Genomic DNA, 19309 nt, shown 5'->3' with positions numbered 1-19309 from the left:
ATAAATCAGCGGTAGCGGAGCATTGCCTGGACACGGGACATCGTATGCTGTACGAACAGACGGAAATTTTATCCCCAGCGTCATCTTTCTGGGACTGTGTTGTTAAGGAGGCCATACATATCCGTACAGCTGACAATCTTATCAACAGGGATGCAGGGTTCCAGCTAAGCGCCGCCTGGAATCCAGCACTGGCTGCCATTAAATCGAAAAAAAAGGGAAACAAGAACTTCCGATCCGGCAAGTGACGAAACGCGCAACTGAGGTTTAGTTCGGACTTTAACCACAGGAGCGTCCGGCAGCACAGTCATTGCCCACAGCGCACGCGCGGATGGCCTTTCTGCGGCCCCAGCAGGGGGCACCAGGAGCGCCGCTTTCCTCCAACTACGAGCGTCTTCCCGCGCACGCGTATTGCCTGCTCCCGGCATGATAAATTCCGTCGCCGCCGTGCGATTATCATCAGTAGCACCTTGCAGCAGTGATAACAGCAGCTACCACCACCTGATGATGTCGAGCAGTTGCATCGACGAAATATTGTGCGAGTTACACAATACAATCCGGCGGCAAACCCGAGAAGAGTATTTGCAACTTTTCCATTGTTACAATCTCTCGATATTCTACAGCATCAAGCGTAAAAAGCATCAGTGAACTTCCCATGTTATCTACAAGGTCATTTATGGGTATTGGGAATAGCAACGGTACTGCGACACTCCCTTGCGGCACAACTGAAAGCACTCTCACTTTGGAAAACTTGTCTCCATTGAGAATGACATGCTGCGTTCTGTTATCTAGGAACTCTTCAATCCACTCACACAATTGATCTGATAGTCCGTATGCTCTTACTTTGTTCATTAAACGACTGTGGGGAACTGTATCAAACGCCTTCCGGAAGTCAGGAAACACGGCATCTACCTGGGAGCCGTGTCTGTGGCCTTCTGAGTCTCGTGGACGAATAGCGCTAGCTGGGTTTCACACGATAGTCATTTTCAAAACCCACGCTGTTTCCTACAGAGTGGATTTCTAGTCTCCAGAAAAGTCATTATACTCAAGCATATTACGTGTTCCGAAATTTTCAACTGATCGACATTAGAGATGTAGGTCTACAGTGCTGCACATCTGTTCCACGTCCCTTCTTGAAATCGGGGATGACCTGTGCCCTTTTCCAATCCTTTGAAACGCTACGTTCTTCTAGAGACCTACGGTACACAGCTGCAAGAAGGGGGCCAAGGTCCTTCGCGTACTCTGTGTAAAATCGAACTGATATCTCATCAGGTCCAGCAGGCTTTCCTCTTTTGAGCGATTTTACTTGTTTCTTTATCCCTCTGTTGTCTATTTCGATATCTACCATTTTGTCATCTATGCGACAATCTAGAGAAGGAACTACAGTGCAGTCTTCATCTGTGAAACAGCTTTGGAAAAAGACATTTTTTATTTCGGCCTTTAGTCTGTCATCCTCTGTTTCAGTACCATTTTGGTCACAGAGTGTCTGGACATTTTGTTTTGATCCACCTACCGCTTTGACATAAGACCCAAATGTCTTACCATTTTCTGCCACGTCAGTACATAGAACGTTACTAAACTTACATGATCGTGTATGGAGCGAGTGGGAAATGTGGGTATGCTTCAGGAACATGATTTTCACGTATTTACCGGACATTATTTTGTATGAAATACATTGCCTCTCTTAAAAATTCCTGTACAATATCCCTAAAGGGCTCTGTTAACGGTATTGATGGTACTAATTTGTGTTGGTCCTAGTACATTTCTCAGCTAGATCTGTTCGCAATAGCGACCATTATTCAGTTTCCTTTGCAGATTAAACGATCTTTCTTGTAAGAATACCAACCATTACACGTACCATTCGCCATCCCTCTCAGTGGCTTCGTGTGTTTGTCTCTTTCCATATAACTTTTTACGGGCAGGTCGCTGCGGTCGCCATAGCCCCATTTCTAAGAAGCTTCTATGATTGGAAGACTAGTCGAAATAAGCGAAAACATATATCAGCTTATCTCTAGATACTCGACCGTTTCTAGGAAAACGAATGTCAAAGTTTTCGATGTAATTTAGGTGACTTTTAGACGCAATTGTGGCAACGGAATTAGTGTCACAGTGGCTAACGTCGCAGTCCTTCAATCCCCCCCCCCCCCCCCCCCCTTATTCGAAATCCGATTATTGGTTTTATTTATTTTACATTTTCCTTTCATTTATCTACCCACCTCTGTACAAGGCTACAAAACGAAACTTTCATATCATTTTAGAGGACACAAAGGCGGTATGTTGCTTGTAAAACTACAACTAGATTCCACAATGTCAAACATTTATTACACAAATGTGTATGGTATTTTCAGAGTTTACAGTCTTTTTATATTCTCAGGTTCTTGTATTTCATTCTTATATCATTCTTGTATTAATTTTCATATTTTATTCTTTTCTTACTCGGAAGCAAAGTTTGATGCTTTCCCTTCGATCATACGGATCTTAGAAACTTCGAAAGATAAAAATTCCGAATACCACGAGCATTGCGCGAAGACACAATTGACACTAAGAGACTCTTTCGTATGAAACTTACTCGGAAAAAATTGTAGTTGACAATTCTAAGGACTTCACGTGTTGGGAATAATTTTGCTGAAAACGACACACAACGTTCACTTTTTCGAAAATTGGCACTTGCAACGGATTTTGCATCAAGATACACTCCAGGACTTCTACCAAAAACAAATTCCAATAATTTTCTGGTTCCTTTATTTTTAGTTCGTTGACCAGACATACAATTAGTAGACGGATAAGGACAACGTTACACAATATACACTGGAATACGTGCCTGTAGTAAGATAAACGAAAAAAATGAAAATAATAATCGGCTTCGAGCACGGGGCGTAAAAATGTGAAGCCGCGCCTCTATCCAGTGGGCCACCCTTTCGGTTGAATCACTCATCCGCTAAACGCACATAAAGTACCACGAAGAGTTTGACAGTTGTTTTCTGAGAAACGGACGGGTGTCTGTGCCTAAGCTGAGGAAAATGTTTGCTTATTTCTCCGCTCTTCTACTGAGCTAATTTCCTGTGTAATCGAGTTATGCCACTTGTCGCGTTCTCCTCCTTAGTTTTGCCTCAAGAAATTTGAATGGCTTGACGGCTTCGGAAGCCTACCTGCTTGTTGAGTACTATGGGATCTCTTGTATTTAGTGGTATATGTAGAGAGCTACCGTTCAATGCAGAAAGTGACGTTCTAAACTTGTCAGCATGTCACACTATCGTCCAGTGATAGTACTCTCCTGAAAACAACTGTACCATCAAAAAGCAATGTCAGTAACCTGTGGCTCTCCCTGACAAACTGTTTATGCGCATTAAGATCCCAGAAGGTCCTGTCACTCTTTCCAAGGGCAACTTCTCTGCTACTTTCCTTTCCGTTGACTGTAGTGCATACTCCGGTCGTTATTTCTCGTACTCCTCTGCCGTTGCAGAGGAACAAATGCCCTATAAGCAGGCTGTGTTGCGGTCACCACCAGACTTCCCATCTCTTTGTATGTGTCTATGTTTTGTATGTATGTATGTATTGAAGTGGGGCCTAGAAACGACGGAGATGCCCTCAGTGGTACGCAACCCCACAACAGGCTACAGCAGTCCACTCACCGCCAACGCCGCCGCACACTGAACCCAGGGTTATTGTGCGATTCGGCCGCCAGTGGACCACCTCGGGAACGTCTCATTTGAGACGAGTGTAGTGCGGCTGGTACCGGCGGAGGTTCGAGTCCTCCCTCGGGCATGGGTGTGTGTGTTTGTTCTTAGGATAATTTAGGTTAAGTAGTGTGTAAGCTTAGGGACTGATGACCTTAGCAGTTAAGTCCCATAAGATTTCACGCACATTTGAACAGACGAGTGTAATCCCAAATGTTTGCGTGGTAGAGTAATTATGGTGTATACGTACGTGAAGGCAGTGTTTGCGCATCAGCCGCCGACATAGTGTATCTGAGACGGAATAAGGGGAACCAGCCCACATTCGCCGAGGCAGATGGAAATCCGCCTTAAAAACATCCACAGGCTGGCTGGCACACCGGACCTCGCCACTAATCCATCGGACGGATTCGTGCCTTCCTGCTCGGAAAGCAGTGCGTTAGACCACACGCATGGAGAGAGTTCAGGACTATAGGGTGGGTGCTCGAAAGTCTCCCTCTTGAGTGACGGACGAGGTTGGCTTTTCAGATCGACAGGTTTTATGTGTTGAATCCTTTGCCTACATATTGGTGCTTCTGTAACCGCACCTGAGACGCACTACATTGCATATATGCTGCAGCACCGTCCTCAAATAGTCACTCTTACCCTTTAAACAAATAGTATTTTTTGTAGAGTTGCGTTCTTTTCTTGATTTTTCACGTGGTACTAGCTAATCTTCGGCGTATGCTGCAATGCCTCATTTAGTTGTTTTGTACTTTATTGGAAGTAAAATACACATAGACGAACAAGACACTTGTATATGTAAAAAAAAAAAAAATAAAAGAATGGTTTCCTCATGATTGCGTTATATGTGAATAAGTTTATTCGAGTGCTTTGGGATACTCAGAATCTTTGATCTTTCCGTCTTGTGTAAAAACAAATAAAATTTAGGCTGCCCCACTCGAGAGCATACAACGTATTTTAGACCATGTGAAAAGCCTGCATTTTCCAGATTGGACCCACATGTTTTAAGCTATTAACCTTGTACTTCGTTGGTGTTCACTGAGAATGCTACGCAAATGGGCATGATATGAAATGGAATTTCGTTGGGAATCATAGGACTCCATGGAAAGAGCATATCTTCTTCTTTGACTTGTCATTCAGAGCTTTCGCCTCATTGACGTATTTTGAGATTTTTGAGGCGCGTGGCTCGTTCCTTTTCACAATCGAGATGTATTAAAGTTGCACAGAAGAATTATTGATGCCCCAATTTTCAATGACAATGTCTATGGCAGGACAACGGGCAGATCCAATTTATTCAGAAACTCACCTGGACAGTTTAAAATACACTCTGGATTCACAAATTCAGGACTGTTGTCAGTAGATTTTTGGGAGACTGACTCACCGGCAATTTGTTCATAAATAGCGTAGTTAACTACATTGACCTCGGTTTTGCTGCCAAAATAGCAGGACAGCAAAGCCATTGATAATGTTTGCAATTTGTGGCATTTTCTGGGAAAGTTTATTAATTAACTGTTTGCTCGAAGAAATAATGGCATAAAAGTTCAATGGACTATAAATATATTTTGTGACGGCATAAACTGGAGCTTTTCCATTACCAACGTCCAGTAGTAATTTTCGAAATATGCCTGGCACGTTCTGCTGTAGGAGGATGAGCATATGATTCTTTTTATGAGTTTATGTACATGTCACTAAAGATGTTATGGTCTGAGACAAGCAGTGAGTTCATAAGCCGGTTTTAATTTCTGTGTAACTGGTGGTCCCTCTCTCTGCAGCAGCCTGTTAACAAAATGAAAACTCCGGTGAACGATTGTGCGTTTCCTTGTAAATCTCGAAGAGTTCCCTCAAACGCTTCAAACGATTTCATATGTGTCACAGTGTATTCATCCCAGACTACCAGTTTGAAATTTTCAGTACTTTCGACACGCCGGAATCTTTTTAAGTACTACTGTTTGAACTTCCACAAAATGTGCATTTAAGGCAACTGAGCCCCGACTTCGCTGTTCGGGCACCAACCAATAACGTATCTGCAATACTCATGACGAGAGTCTAAGTTCTCCCATTCTGAGAGTGAATTTAGCTAACAGCATAGTGATGAAAAACGTTTTTTTCTGTGTCGCAAGGTGGATCACGGAAAAGTACGAGTAGACCGCCAGTACCATAGGCCACCGCGATTGTAATTATTTCCTTTGATAACTTTTTAGCTACAAGTAAGAGTTGTTCTTTTGTTACGACAGATCCATGCAATGATCACCATTGTTTTGTTGTTCTGTCAGTAAGTCGCTATGATAATGGTCATACGCAGAATGTTGTGGTGGAACCATGTCAAGTTGAATAAATTCTCAGTTGTTGACAGTTAAGCATATGTCTACGATTCCCACGATAGATTCATTGAAATTTTTTTCCGAAAATAGAAAGATGCTATCGTTCGTAACGGTGTGAATACTGTGCCAAATTTCTTCGCTCAAGTCCTCACAGATTGCTGATACATTTATTTTACGCTCTTCACCTGTAAGAAGAAAGGAGTGATTAGAAAAACGGAAATCAGATGTGCGAAATTATGAAGATATATAGTATTTTTGGTTTCATATGATGAAATGCGGCGAGTAATAACGAATGCGCTTGCCCGCAGTTGGGTTAGTCTGCATAATATTGAAGTGATATCCGTCCTCGCTATCCCAAAATAATGGGATAGAGAACAGCATTATACGTATAAGATCGATGTGTTTCTGTGACATGTGAAATTGCCTTATTACGTAGAATTATTGCCGCGTATCACCTTCTTATCCATTTATAACAATCGTTGCATCATTGATGGTACCTGTTTTGTAGCGTCTGGTATGCTGCGTAATTGGTGTTCAGTTGCTATTTTAGAACTACTTTATCAGGGCTTTGTGTCGGTGCGAAAAGTAAAGAACCTATATGACGTCTGGTACCTGGAATTGCATCGCATCACTGATCAACTTGCACATCATCATCGCACATTAAGTAGATTTGTAAAAATCTACATTCAGCGCCGAGGAATGAAGAAGCGATTCTACGCCACGATATTTGCCATCGAGATTGAAATGTCATGCATTCGTCTTTGAATAATTTGTCGGCTCGAAAGCATGCCATTTCAAACGCAGAACTGTATTTACGGATGTGTACTTGAAATCACAGAGTCGCCTGAAAGCAATGACAACAGAGATTCACGCGTTGTACGCAGCTTTGCTATTTGTACAGCACACTCCTGATGTTTCAGTGAGCAAGTTTAATGCACCAGAACGCTCACCCATTTTATCCATGTGGCAGGCTATTGTAATAACTAACACATCTTTCTGAAATAGAGAATGGGAGACGAATGAGAAAGGGCACTGCGGTATTGCAATGACCTTAGTTGAAAATGTGTATTGGATCAGGACTCGAACCCAGATACTTCCTTTCTCTGGGTTTGTTGGATTACTGTATCTGCCACCCAAATGTCCTTCCCGTCCGACCCATTTTCTTAATTTACTGAGCGCTGCATTTGCAGCGTCTCTTATCCATTACACCTCCTATTACGAAATTCTTAATTCGCACAGTTTCTATCGATATTTGTGCTGCTGCACCTACACATACTTATGTCGTAGAGCTGTAGCGCTTGTTTATATTAATGTAATTATGCGTTATCCGTTGTGTCGAACATATTCAACTGATGTGCGCTAGGAGGCATGATTATTTTGACACAGAATGCTACAACTACTGTGCAACGTTTCAACTCACTCGAATGAACGAATTATTTTGCTCGCTTTTATTGAACAGCCATTTGTAACAATCGCTACTTCATTGATGATGAGTGGGTTGTAGCGTCTGGCATGCTATGCAACTAATGTTTCGTCGGCTCCTATATGTATTGCACAATTATCTCTAACTGAAAACCGGTATATTGTCACTGGAGAAACTATATAGCTGCAAACCTTCTCCGGTCAAAGCCGATTATTTAGCAAAAAAATCTAGGCGTTACTTTTTGAGACCATACATTCCGAATAGAAGGTCAAACATTCAGTTTTTCACGGACGAGTCACATTAATGTGACCACCACCTACGTTCAACGTCAAGACAAAATAACAACTTACAGACCGCTAGAGGCAGCACAAGCAGTGGAGGATGTATAAAGCGTGTCGGGGACGCAGAAAACAGTGTATTCGTTTTCATAAGGCGGAAACAGAGCGATTTATCTGACGTCCGAAAGAACATCATCGTTAGGTTACCGGGAAAGGGTGGAAGCATTTCGGAAACGCCTAGGTTTGTAAACCGTTCGCATGCCGCCATGGTTGAAGTATTTCGTGAATGACAAAATGGCGCTACCCAAAACCGGCGCCATAGCGTTTGTGGTGCACCGCGGGCATGACAGGGGTGAGCGACGGCTGTGGCGACATGCACGGACGAGCTGACGAACTTTAGAGCAGCTGACCGCCCTGATGAAACAAGGTGCTCCAACAATGTGTCCTGGACGACCGTTCAAAGAACTCTGCTGCTTAAGGGCCTCCATAGCAGGAGTTCCAGATGTACGAGGGCAATACCAAAAGTAAGGTCTCCTTTTATAAGTACATAGACCTGTTTATTTCTACAATGGTTTAGATCAGTTAATAGCTTGAACAATTAGCTATTTTTCTACATAATCACCATTTATGTCGATGCATTTTTGTAGACGATGTGGCTGTTTCTGTATGTCCATGTCATACCATCTCGCCGCCGTGCTGTTCACGAAGTTATAAACCTCTTCTTCATCTCGTCGTCGGAGCTGAATCGCTTTCCGGCGAAATGTTCTTTTAACCTAGGGAACAGATGAAGTCACTGGGCGCCAAGTCAGGAGTATAGGGTGGGTGGGTGATTGTGTTCCACTGGAACTGTTGCAAGAAAGCAACGGTTTGCCGAGCGATGTGTGCGAGCGTTGTCATGGAAAATACGTACGCCCTTGCTCAACATTCCTCTTCTCCGGTTCTGAATTGCCCGTTTGAGTTGTTTCAGAGCGTAACAGTACCTGTCAGCGATAATTGTGTCCCGGCGATTCAGCTCCGACGAACAGGTGAAAGAAGAGGTTCATAACTTTCTGAACAACATGGCGGCGAGCTGATATGGCATGGGCATACAAAAACTGCCACAGCGTCTACAAAAATGCATCAACAGAAATGGTGAGTATGGCGAAAAATAGCTAAATGTTCAAGCCGTAAAATGATGTAAACCATTGTAGAAATAAACAGGTCTATGTAACTATAAAAAGGTAGGAGACCTTAATTTTGGGATTACCCTTGTATCACGTTTTATGCTGCATCGGCATAAAACATATGAAAGCAAACACTCCACAACAAAAGTCGGAAGGGTCCAAGCAAGAGACGGGAGCATTATGGTGTGAGAAATGTTTTCGTTGAATTTTCTGGGTGATGTCCTAATTCTATAAGACACAATGGATCAACACAGGTACGAATCTACCTTCAGTTAGTTTTTCCTCGACCTGACGGCACCTACCGGCAGGACAAAGCAAAGTGGTCGTACAGCTCGCAGTGCGAAGATGGAGGGGACGAGGACTTTAAGGTCCTCTCCTGGCCACAAAACTCCTCGGATATAAATCCAAACTGAGACTGCGAGACCACTTAGATAGGGCCGTTTACTTCAAGGATCCACAACCGAGGAACCTAAGGCAACTGACAACGCCACTGGAGTCCACATGGTTCCACGTCTCTGTCGGTACCTTGCAGAACCTGATGGACCCTCTTCCTGCAGATATCGCAGGGGTCAGCGCTGAAAAGGTGGTTATTCAGGCTTTTGACAGGTGGTCACACTAATGTGACTGGACAGTCTGTACAGATAAGAATGTACATAACGCTTAAATGATGGAACGCTACATCCACTAAACAATGGATAATTTTTATACATGTGTTTTCAACAGCTGCTCAGTTAATATTTACAGTACCCACAAAGATGGGTCCTAGTCATTTCACCTGAAACATACTTTGATATGTTAACAATATCAGTAACAGTATGATCTTGCAAACTGTCAAAAAGAGATCAACTCACGAAATTGCGGCGTTACAGTTTCATTTGAAAAGAAGGAAAAGTGTGCGTCTTCATTTCGGTGGTTATTAAGGCTAAGAAAACACAGTTGTTAATTCGTGCTCATTTACTTGCGGCTGAAATAAGATATTCGTTAACCTAGGTGATTTTCAACGTATTCAACGTGTGTGCGTTGACTGTTGGATACATTATGTTCCGAATGCCACTGGATGCTAAAGCAATTCGTATCTTCCTTAACTTCTGTTGGGCTACTACGAGTTACCAGTGTACCATCTCGCCTTATAGTTCATTATTTTCTCTACTGACCTCCATTGACCATCAGTCTACTTTATGATTTTTCATAATGATTAATCTGGTCTGCCCCTGAATACAACAAAAATTAATGGAAATGTGTACACTTTCTCGCAGTTTTTACGATTTACGAATCTGTTTTACATTTAAAGTATTAATACAAGTTAATAATTTTAAACTGTATAGCTGTTGCAGAGAGGTGGAAATGTTGCAAAAGCGCTGAAGCCACTTATCACAATTCCGCCATGCTTATATGAGACTGTCATGTACTGCTTTTTCGGCAACATCGTAACTGACAAGGTAAGTATTAGAATTCCTTAAAATTGACGTCAGAATAGCATATTACAAGTGTCATTGAATCTATATTTAGTACTATCACATTAGTGTTAAAAGTACTGTTTTAGTGTGACCTAAGGACAAAATGGGTGTATTTTATATATTATGATAACTACGTTCAAATGAATGAAGTAAGAAACAAAACCGCTGTTGTGGAAAGGAAATTACGTGTTTTTGTTCGTTTATTCTTGAAGGTAACACTGTTTACGCTGAGAAAGATCCTGTCAGAAGGCGTTTAAAGTCTTTTATGAACGTTTTGTTGTGTAACCATGTCTGACAAAAAGTGATTAAACACTGGAGTACAGTACTCACCTAGTATGACAGTTCAAGTACCATTTGTAGTGTAATTTTACAAAATACTTGGAAAAATGTTTCATGGGTCACAAAACGGCCACCAAATCCTCTTTAAGCTTGCCTGTCAGACGGCTTCCAGGGGCAACAAAACGTAGATTTTCAGTAATTCATATAACCGTGGAACTAATTTAAAAATTTAAATTGCCGTCATCATCTACTGATTAAAGGATATAATATTGAAACGTCCCCTTAGAAAAATTGTACATCACTGTACTTAAACTGGCACACAATATTTTTTAGCGCAACGCAATCTGACTTTCATTAATCCCTACGAATGAATGGCCCTGACTAACATTAACCTATACGTTTCACAAATCACTTACCTCACAAAAATCTTCGTTACTCAAGCTACTGCAATACCGCGAGCGTCGTTACTAAAGCTACTGCAATACCGCGAGCGCCACTACTGCCAGCTAAATAAAAGATTCAAACTACGGAAGTCACTAACTACTGATAGGCACAGTTAGCAAATGAAAGATTTTAATAGAGAACAAACAATGTATTTACCTTTATAGTCATAATATATATATCAGTTCATGACACCAATTCTTACAAATTTCAAAACTCCGCCATCTCTCTCCCCACGTCCACCACTGCTGGCGGCTCACCTCCAACTGCCAACGCTACGCGCTGTTAGCATCCAGCTGCTGCTGCCCAACACTACAATGGCAGACAAAAATGCAAACCAGCCACACACTTCACACAGCACAACCATTGATTTTCAGAGCGCTACGTGGCGTTACCAATAAGAAAACGTAAACAGCCTACTTACAATATTACATTAAGTGTTTAACACTGTAAGTCAAGCATTACAGTTACAAACTGTATGTTCCTTGAGGGAACGTAACTGAAGCAGCGCTAATTACCCAGATTATATTCATCAAGTATTTGAGAATGAGAGCGGTTAGCGACTTCCAAAAAATTTTGCACATGAATTCAAACCTTTTGGAAACTTTTTCTCCCAAGCATGCCCCACAAATTAATAAAAGGACGAATGTTTGTGACCTATTACATTTTCATTGTTCATGCACTAAAATTTCAACACCTTGTACGACGTTTTGCTTTTCTACTTCTTCACTGCAAACTCTATTCGCAACACGTTTAGCAGATAGTATTTACATATACCACTGAATGTACGGTACCTGCAAAATTACTTTACGTGACACATAGTTTACGATATTCGGCGTCAAAACACTTCTGGTAAAACAGAGCTCTTATGCACAATGGTATGAAGAATTTAAGAACATAAGTAACTTTTGCAAGATGTGTTATGGCCGAGTAAAATAGCTTGACGAAACTTGACCACCGCACAGAAGAAGACGTGTTGCAAAGTAGTACAGAGGTAACAGACAGAAATACGCAGTTTAACGAACAGAAATGACACATTTACTCAAAGACAACAATTAAGATGAAATCATAGCTAATTTTGATGGTCCTCTGGACTTTACAAAAGGTGAGACATAGTTTCCTAATGGTATGTCTGCCCAGCCTGGAAGGCACAGCATGTTCCCACGCAGGCCACTGTATAGATTGATAAGTTTTTGCGGTAGGGCGCTTCATTCTTCCGTCTAGGAGGTTTACAACTTATATATGTTCGCTGGTACGCGTGGACGTGCGACAATTCGTCTCCCCAACGCGTCCCAAACGTGCCCCATGGTGTTTAAGTCTGAGGAACGGGCAAGCCAGTGCATTCACCGAATGTCCTCTCGCTCCAAGAGCTCCTCCGCTTCCTCTGTGCTCTCTCATAGCCATCTATAAGAGTGCAACCTCGATAAGAGGCAGTTGGAGAAGGAGTACAGTGTCAGAGTAACGCTAATTGGTGAGCGTGCTGTGCGCAAAGACGTGGAGGTCAGTACACTCACGTAACATAATGCCACCCCACACAGCAACCCTGGCCCATCAAAAAGGCCATATTAGACAGAGTTGCTAGTTACTTTACGTGTTCCGACCTCTCGGCATGCGAGGGTACGTCCAGGTGCACTACTCAGACAGAATCTGCTTTAATCCAAGATGAGCATGCGACCCCAGTCCTCGTTAGTCCAGCACCTATGCCCTTGGAATCATCGCATACCGTACCGCCGACGAACGGGTGTCAATGTAACACAACGTATTCGTTGTCAGGCAAAGAGACAACACTGCATGCACTCATTGGTTCAAATAGCTCTGAGCACTATGGGACTTAACATCTGTGGTTTAGTCCCCTTTAACTTAGAACTACTTAAACCTAACGAACCTAAGGACATCACACACACCCATGTCCGAGGCAGGATTCGAACCTGCTACCGTAGCGGTCACGCGGTTCCAGACTGAAGCACCGGGAACCGCACGGCCACACCGGCCGGCAATGATTCTTCCCCGTGTGAAGTTATTCAGATGTAGCCGGACCATACTGTAACGACGAACGCCACCATAGTAGGCCATAACCGTTCGCTGATTGACGCAAGTAATTTAACAGTTCGTTAAGGACAGAAAGTAACAATAAGCTGACAACTATAAAGAGCAGGAATGGTTGAGTATTCTTATGGCGCTGCAATTTGAGACAAAATGCAAGCGGGAATAATTCTATTGATTACTGTGTTGAAGAAACTGTAACGTCATACTTTTCCCTTGAAAGTATAGAAAAATATTTATCTGAGGATAATGCTAAAGCTTCTTATGTACGTTTCAGAGCGAGGATCTGCTGAACTCAGCCTACAGCTGTGGATGGGCAGACTGCGACACTCGCTTCAGGCGGGGTCTTGTGTTCTTCGTGACGCAAGCCATGCGCCCTCTGGAGATCACAGTGGGCAAGATGTGCAAGCTGTCCAAACAGATGCTGCTGCAGGTCTGTGCAACGTGCTGGACTTTCGTCTCTGTATAAGAGACTTATATGCCTGTAGAATATAACATAGGTGTACTAAATCGAAGCTGGACAACTATAATTTGACTGCAGTCTGGGACAGTCGTCTGCAAAACACACACACAACCACAGACACACATATACTGTACATACAGTAACTACTTCGGTCTGAAGGCAGCATATTGATCTTTCTCGCCGTCTGGTCGTAACATGATGCTAGACTACAAACTGTGTATGATCACACTACTCCAACTTTCGTATCAGTCAAATTACATTGCTGCGGTACAACAAGCCTTCATATCTGTCATTCACATATGGCATAGTTTACTATCTATTAAAACGTTCTGACACCTCAGCGTCAGCCGGCCGGTGTGGCCGAGCGGTTCTAGGCGCTTCAGTCTGGAACCGCGAGACGGCTACGGTCGTAGGTTCAAGTCCTGCCTTGTTCATGGAAGTCTGTGATATCCGTAGGTTAGTTAGGTTTAATCAGTTCAAAGTTCTAGGAGTCTGATGACCTCAGATGTTAAGTCCCATAGTGCTCAGAGCCATGTGAACCATTTGAACCTGAGCGTCTCACGGACGAAACACGAGCCGCTAAAGTGAGCAGGAAGCGTACGTTATATCTGCACACTTAACAGTTAACTGCGACATTTAGTCGCTTTTAAGGTTGTTGCAAACAAAGATTTAGAAAGTAACAAACTGGAAATAGTGAAACAAATGCAAATCACTGCATTTTATTGAAATTAGAAATAATGAAATTGGTTCCAAAATAGACGAGAAAAAGGTAATTTCTCGAGTATTTGGATGGATCAACAATACGATTGCGTATTTCGAAAGTAATATCTATTATTTAAATGTACACAATAATTAAAGCTTTAATCGAGTGAAAGTGGCTCCAAGTTTCACTGCATTCGCGGCTTCCTGCAGTTGCTTGTTCCAGATTCAGTAAAAAATATTCTTGAAAAATTTTGAATCGTCGCCAGAATGCACTGTAACTAAGTCACACTTGGTATTCGCCTGTTCTCATCAAATTAAGAAGTTCCCTTGGATGCATGTTCCCTCTGTAGTAATGTAACTGTACGTTATTCGACAGTTTATATTAGAGTAGTTATTTCTGGAATTCTATTTAGATGAAGATATCAATTCGTGGAATATATTTATAAACCATAAAGTAGTAGAATTTATTTTTGATACTGATCCGTCATTAAATCAGATCGATACGCACGTTAATGTGCACTTCTCTGTGGCGTCTCTTCCACAGACTTCCAAATCAGCCAATCATCAACAAACAGCTGGTGCCGCGATAGAATGAACCACGCAGTGATCGAAAGCGCTACTTTCTCTATTATGCCTTGTGTACGAGTCTGGGCTGGAAGTCTGCTCGCTTTTCTGAGTCTGGTTGTTGTCGGAGATTATGCGCCGCAGCACTCAGATTATATTATGCTAAGCTCCCGACGCCTGGTAATTCTTTCGATCGTTTCCTATTCGAGTGTTACTGTAGTTTTTTTAATGTTGAGTTCCTTGTCGTGAGTTAATCTGCTTACCCAACCATTTTCTTCAACATGCGAGATTTCCCAATTGCCTTTATGCAACAATTTCGTGGTTTATCTCAAATTGTTGGGAATTTTATTTAATAAAGCTGAATCAGTTTAAAACAACCCTACTGCTTCCCATTGTTGAAATTATTGTCTTATCATTAACTGCATTTCATATTTATACTCCAAAGAAAACAAAAATACCGACGTATCACGAAGAATAATCGTAATGTGACGGAGATCGGTAGATGTGTCTCCAGATAAGTCTTCAGCTGGAATCTCACTACCTGAGTAGCATCGTCTTCAGTGATGAGTTCCTTTTCATACCGATCTCCGATGACCAGAAAGATATGTCTGGCGACGCCCCCAACAGAGGTGTGATGCCAAGCTCATTGTCGCGCGCTATATGGGTCGATAAATAAGAATGATGATCTGGGTGATCATTTATTTTCATAGAGGGACCCCTTTGGTTTTCATCCGTGGCATTCTTACAGCACAGCGGTACAACGACACTTACTACGCGCCATTTTATTGACCTTCACGGCAAGCCATCCTAGGTTTATATTTCTGCAAGATAATCCTCGCCCGCACACGGCGAGAGTTTCTACTGCTTGACTTCATGCTTCCCTAACGCTACCTTGGGCACCAAGTTCGTCGAATCTCTCCCCAGTTCAGAAGGTTGGGAACATTGTGACTAAGGGCTTCCATCCAGCTCGGGATTTTGATGATCTAACGTACCAACTGGCCTGAATTTGGTACGAAATATCTCATGCAGACATGTAATAGATCTGTTAGTTATTGCCACACCGAATAACTGCTTGCCTAATACCGATAGGTAGACCAACGTGTTACTGAGTTGCTCAATTTGTGAAGCTCGTTCTCTTGGACAAATTATCGAGCTTTTCTAAAATTGTATCATTTGTTTCTCTGTAGTTGGACATCACATCTACCTGTTTCCGTCTCACTCAGATAATCCTTTACTGCTTTTCTTTTCTTTTTTGTTTCCTTCTTTCTTTGAGCGCACTTGCATTTCTTGTACGCTGTTTATAGTTGATTTTGGAAGGCCTAACGAAGATTAGAGATCATTAGGGACAGAGCATAATTTAGCGCTGGGGAACATGTGGGAAGAAAGCAGCCGGCCGAAGTGTCCATGCGGTTCTAGGCGCTGCAGTCAGGAACCGCGAGACAGATACGGTTGCAGATTCGAATCCTGCCTCGGGCATGGATGTGTGTGTGATGTCCTTAGGTTAGTTCGGTTTAACTAGTTCTAAGTTCTAGGGGACTAATGACCTCAGAATTCGAGTCCCGTAGTGCTCAGAGTCATTTGAAACATTTGAAAGAAAGCAGTGCACCTTCAATGCACAACGCTGTGTACATTGAATCATTTGACTAAAGTGATTTACAGAAACAGTGTCAAATCCAAATCTGGATGGCCGGATTGGTATCTGAACCGTTGTCTTCCCGAATGTAACTCCAGTTTGCTAACCACTGTGCCACGAGCTCGGTAATTAATTTTGGGAAAAGAAATGAATGATCATTCTACATCTAAGTTTACTATTGGTCGAAACCCTGTCTTTGTGGTAATCACCCTCATGATATTCAGTTAACATACCAGCTATGAGCATAGATGGCGTCCATTTTCAACGAGTCTCACCCTCTGTATCCTAAGCACTACGAAGAAATCTGACCAACAGAGCTCTTGTTGCGCTCCGGGAAGTGGTAAAGACAAGCATTTTGTTTCCAGAATGTAGTCGCTGACCTGCATTTAATCTACGATTGAGTGACAATGTGACACTCATGCACTACTTTGAGTAACTTCGAAGAATTTTTGAGGACTGTATCAGAGCGGTTTCCACGAAATTACCATTGATTCATTTATCAACAGAACTTTATTTTTGAGTCATCAGTCTCCTGAGTGGTTTGATGCGACCCACCAAGAGTTCCTCTCCTGTGCCAAACTTCTCATTTCAATGTAGCAATCGTAACCTATATACTCAAATATATGTTACCCTAAGTTTAAACATTTTTGTGTAACACCACATCTGAAATGCTTGCATTCTCTTCTGTTCCAGTTTTCCCACAGCCCATGTTTCAGTACCATACAGTGCTCTGCTCCAAATGTATATGCTCAGAATCGTCTTTCTCAAATTAAGGCCTATGCATGATTCTAGCTGGCTGATTTTGGCCAGCAATACCCTTTATCCAGTGCTAGTCAGCTTTTGATGTCGTCATTGCTTCGACCGTGATGGGTTAGTTTCCTTCCAAGTTAGCACAATTCCTTTCTGTCTGCTCCGTAGCACCAATTCTCGCTGAACTCATTTCTGTTACTTGTCATTACATTCTCTTCGTTTTATTCTCAATCCGTAATATGTATTGACTAGAATATTCAGTCCATTCAACTGATCCTGTAATTCTTCTTCATCTTCATTAAGGATGGTAACGTCATCAGTAAATATTGTCACTGATGTCCTTTCATCCTGAATTGTAGTCCCACTTTTATTTCCAGCACTGCTTTTGCCATGTATAGAATGAACAGTAGGGGCAATGACTACATTCCTGTTTTACACCCTTTTTAATCCTAGTACCTCGTTTTTGATCTTCTGGTAGTTGTTGCATATTACCTGCCTTTCCCTGTATCTTACTCTTATTTTCCTCATAGTTTCGAACGTCTTTCATGATTTTGTGTTGTCGAACCCTTAATCCAGGTCGACAGTGGCTACGAACGTGTGTTGATTATTCTTCTTTCTGGCTTCCATTATCGAGCGGCACGGGTGAACTGCTTTTCTGGTGCAGTTACCTTTCTTTACGTCGAATTAAGCATCATCTAACAGATGCTCAGTTTTGTTTAATCTTGTCAGCAAAGAGGATATATTAGCTATTAACCGGATTGTGTAGTTGTTCTCGAACTTATCTGACTCCCTCATCTTCGGATTTATGTGAATAACATTGTTACAAAAATGCTATGGTATGGCGCCAGACTTACTGATTTTGTACATTACTTGACTTGTTTGGTTCCAACTGCCGCCAAATGGTGGAATGTATTCTATCCGTCCTGCCTTATTTGATCTCAGTCTTAAGAAGTTGGTTATCATGTGATTCTCTTAGCTTTTTTGTGCTTCTGATTATTTTGTATGATTCTACAGTTGTCATATGTCATTACCTCCATCTGTAGTATGTTTCCGGATAGGCTTTCCTATGTATCACGTAACAAGCCTTTGTTTAACATATTTCACTCTTTCTCATTTAATATTATGTCTGAGTTGTTTACTACTCAACTGTAGAACGTGTGTATGTGTGCGTTTACGATTGTTTCCTTGTTTATTATTCTGATTCTGTTTCCATTTCAGATTCTTCAGTTTCTTAACGTGTGCATTACATATCTTAAGGTGCTTCTTACAAATTATGTCACCAATTTTCACTCATATAAGGTTCCACATACTAGGTTCTATTCTGTTGGCTGTTTGTAAATGTATGTAAAAAAAAAAAACTTGGCACTCTAAATTACTTTTCTTTTTATATAGCACACCTATTTCTGTAGCTAATCACACTGCTTCCGCCTTTCATTCCACAGTCCGTATTATGTGATTCTGTATCCTAGTTCAACAACAATTTAGTTTAGAAACAGACCTAACTGTGGTCACTCTTCTTTGAATTTTATGTGTGGTCGTTTAGGAAATTTCCTTTTTCGTGTTTCTGAACATGTATGTCACCTTCATTCGCTGACTAGGTAGTCATAAGGTAATTTTATTAATCGTAATCGATGTTCCTAGAAAGTCTACTACTGTGTCATGCATTATTTAGGTAATAAAATTCTGCCCCAGTTATGTATTTCATGTATAGCATGACATACTTTGGGAATTTAGTCTCGTTACAAAGTGCAAAAGTTTACATTAGTATTTTATGTAATGGTGGCATGTGTGTTGCCCTGCCTGTCTTCCTCTGCAGTCATCTTTTTCCGGTTTGTATATACCAACGTTAGAAAATAGTATTATTGCTTTCAGATAAACAATGTGAGTGATGCTTAGTGTGTTTATCTTTCTGCACAATGAGAGAAGGAAAATACCTATGAACAAACAGACAAAGAAACTACCACTTCCTAATATTAGAAGTTTTTTGATTATCGTTTGGCAGTAAAACCACAAAGAGGCGGCGCTTGTGCAAGAGAAGAAGATCAAAATGCTCATAAACATCAAATAACATACTAATGTACCAATGATAATATTTACACTTGATACTGAGAATAAATT

The 19309-nt window shown here is 41.7% G+C and overlaps 1 protein-coding gene across 1 annotated transcript in view; it reads left to right on the top strand.

The window, feature by feature from the left end:
• The window catches only part of LOC126357817 (odorant receptor Or1-like), a 66481-nt gene that overhangs the window by 46002 nt on the left and 1170 nt on the right, over nt 1–19309 (top strand). The window contains exons 4-5 of the mRNA XM_050007494.1: nt 10185–10298; nt 13357–13512. Of these exons, the coding sequence (XP_049863451.1) occupies nt 10185–10298; nt 13357–13512 (270 nt within the window). The remainder of the gene's footprint in view (nt 1–10184; nt 10299–13356; nt 13513–19309) is intronic.

Source organism: Schistocerca gregaria, chromosome 1, assembly GCF_023897955.1.
Source record: "Schistocerca gregaria isolate iqSchGreg1 chromosome 1, iqSchGreg1.2, whole genome shotgun sequence".
NCBI classification, from domain to species: domain Eukaryota; kingdom Metazoa; phylum Arthropoda; class Insecta; order Orthoptera; family Acrididae; genus Schistocerca; species Schistocerca gregaria.
Note: the sequence above shows the minus strand (reverse complement) of the source record. Positions and strands in the feature narration are given on the sequence as shown.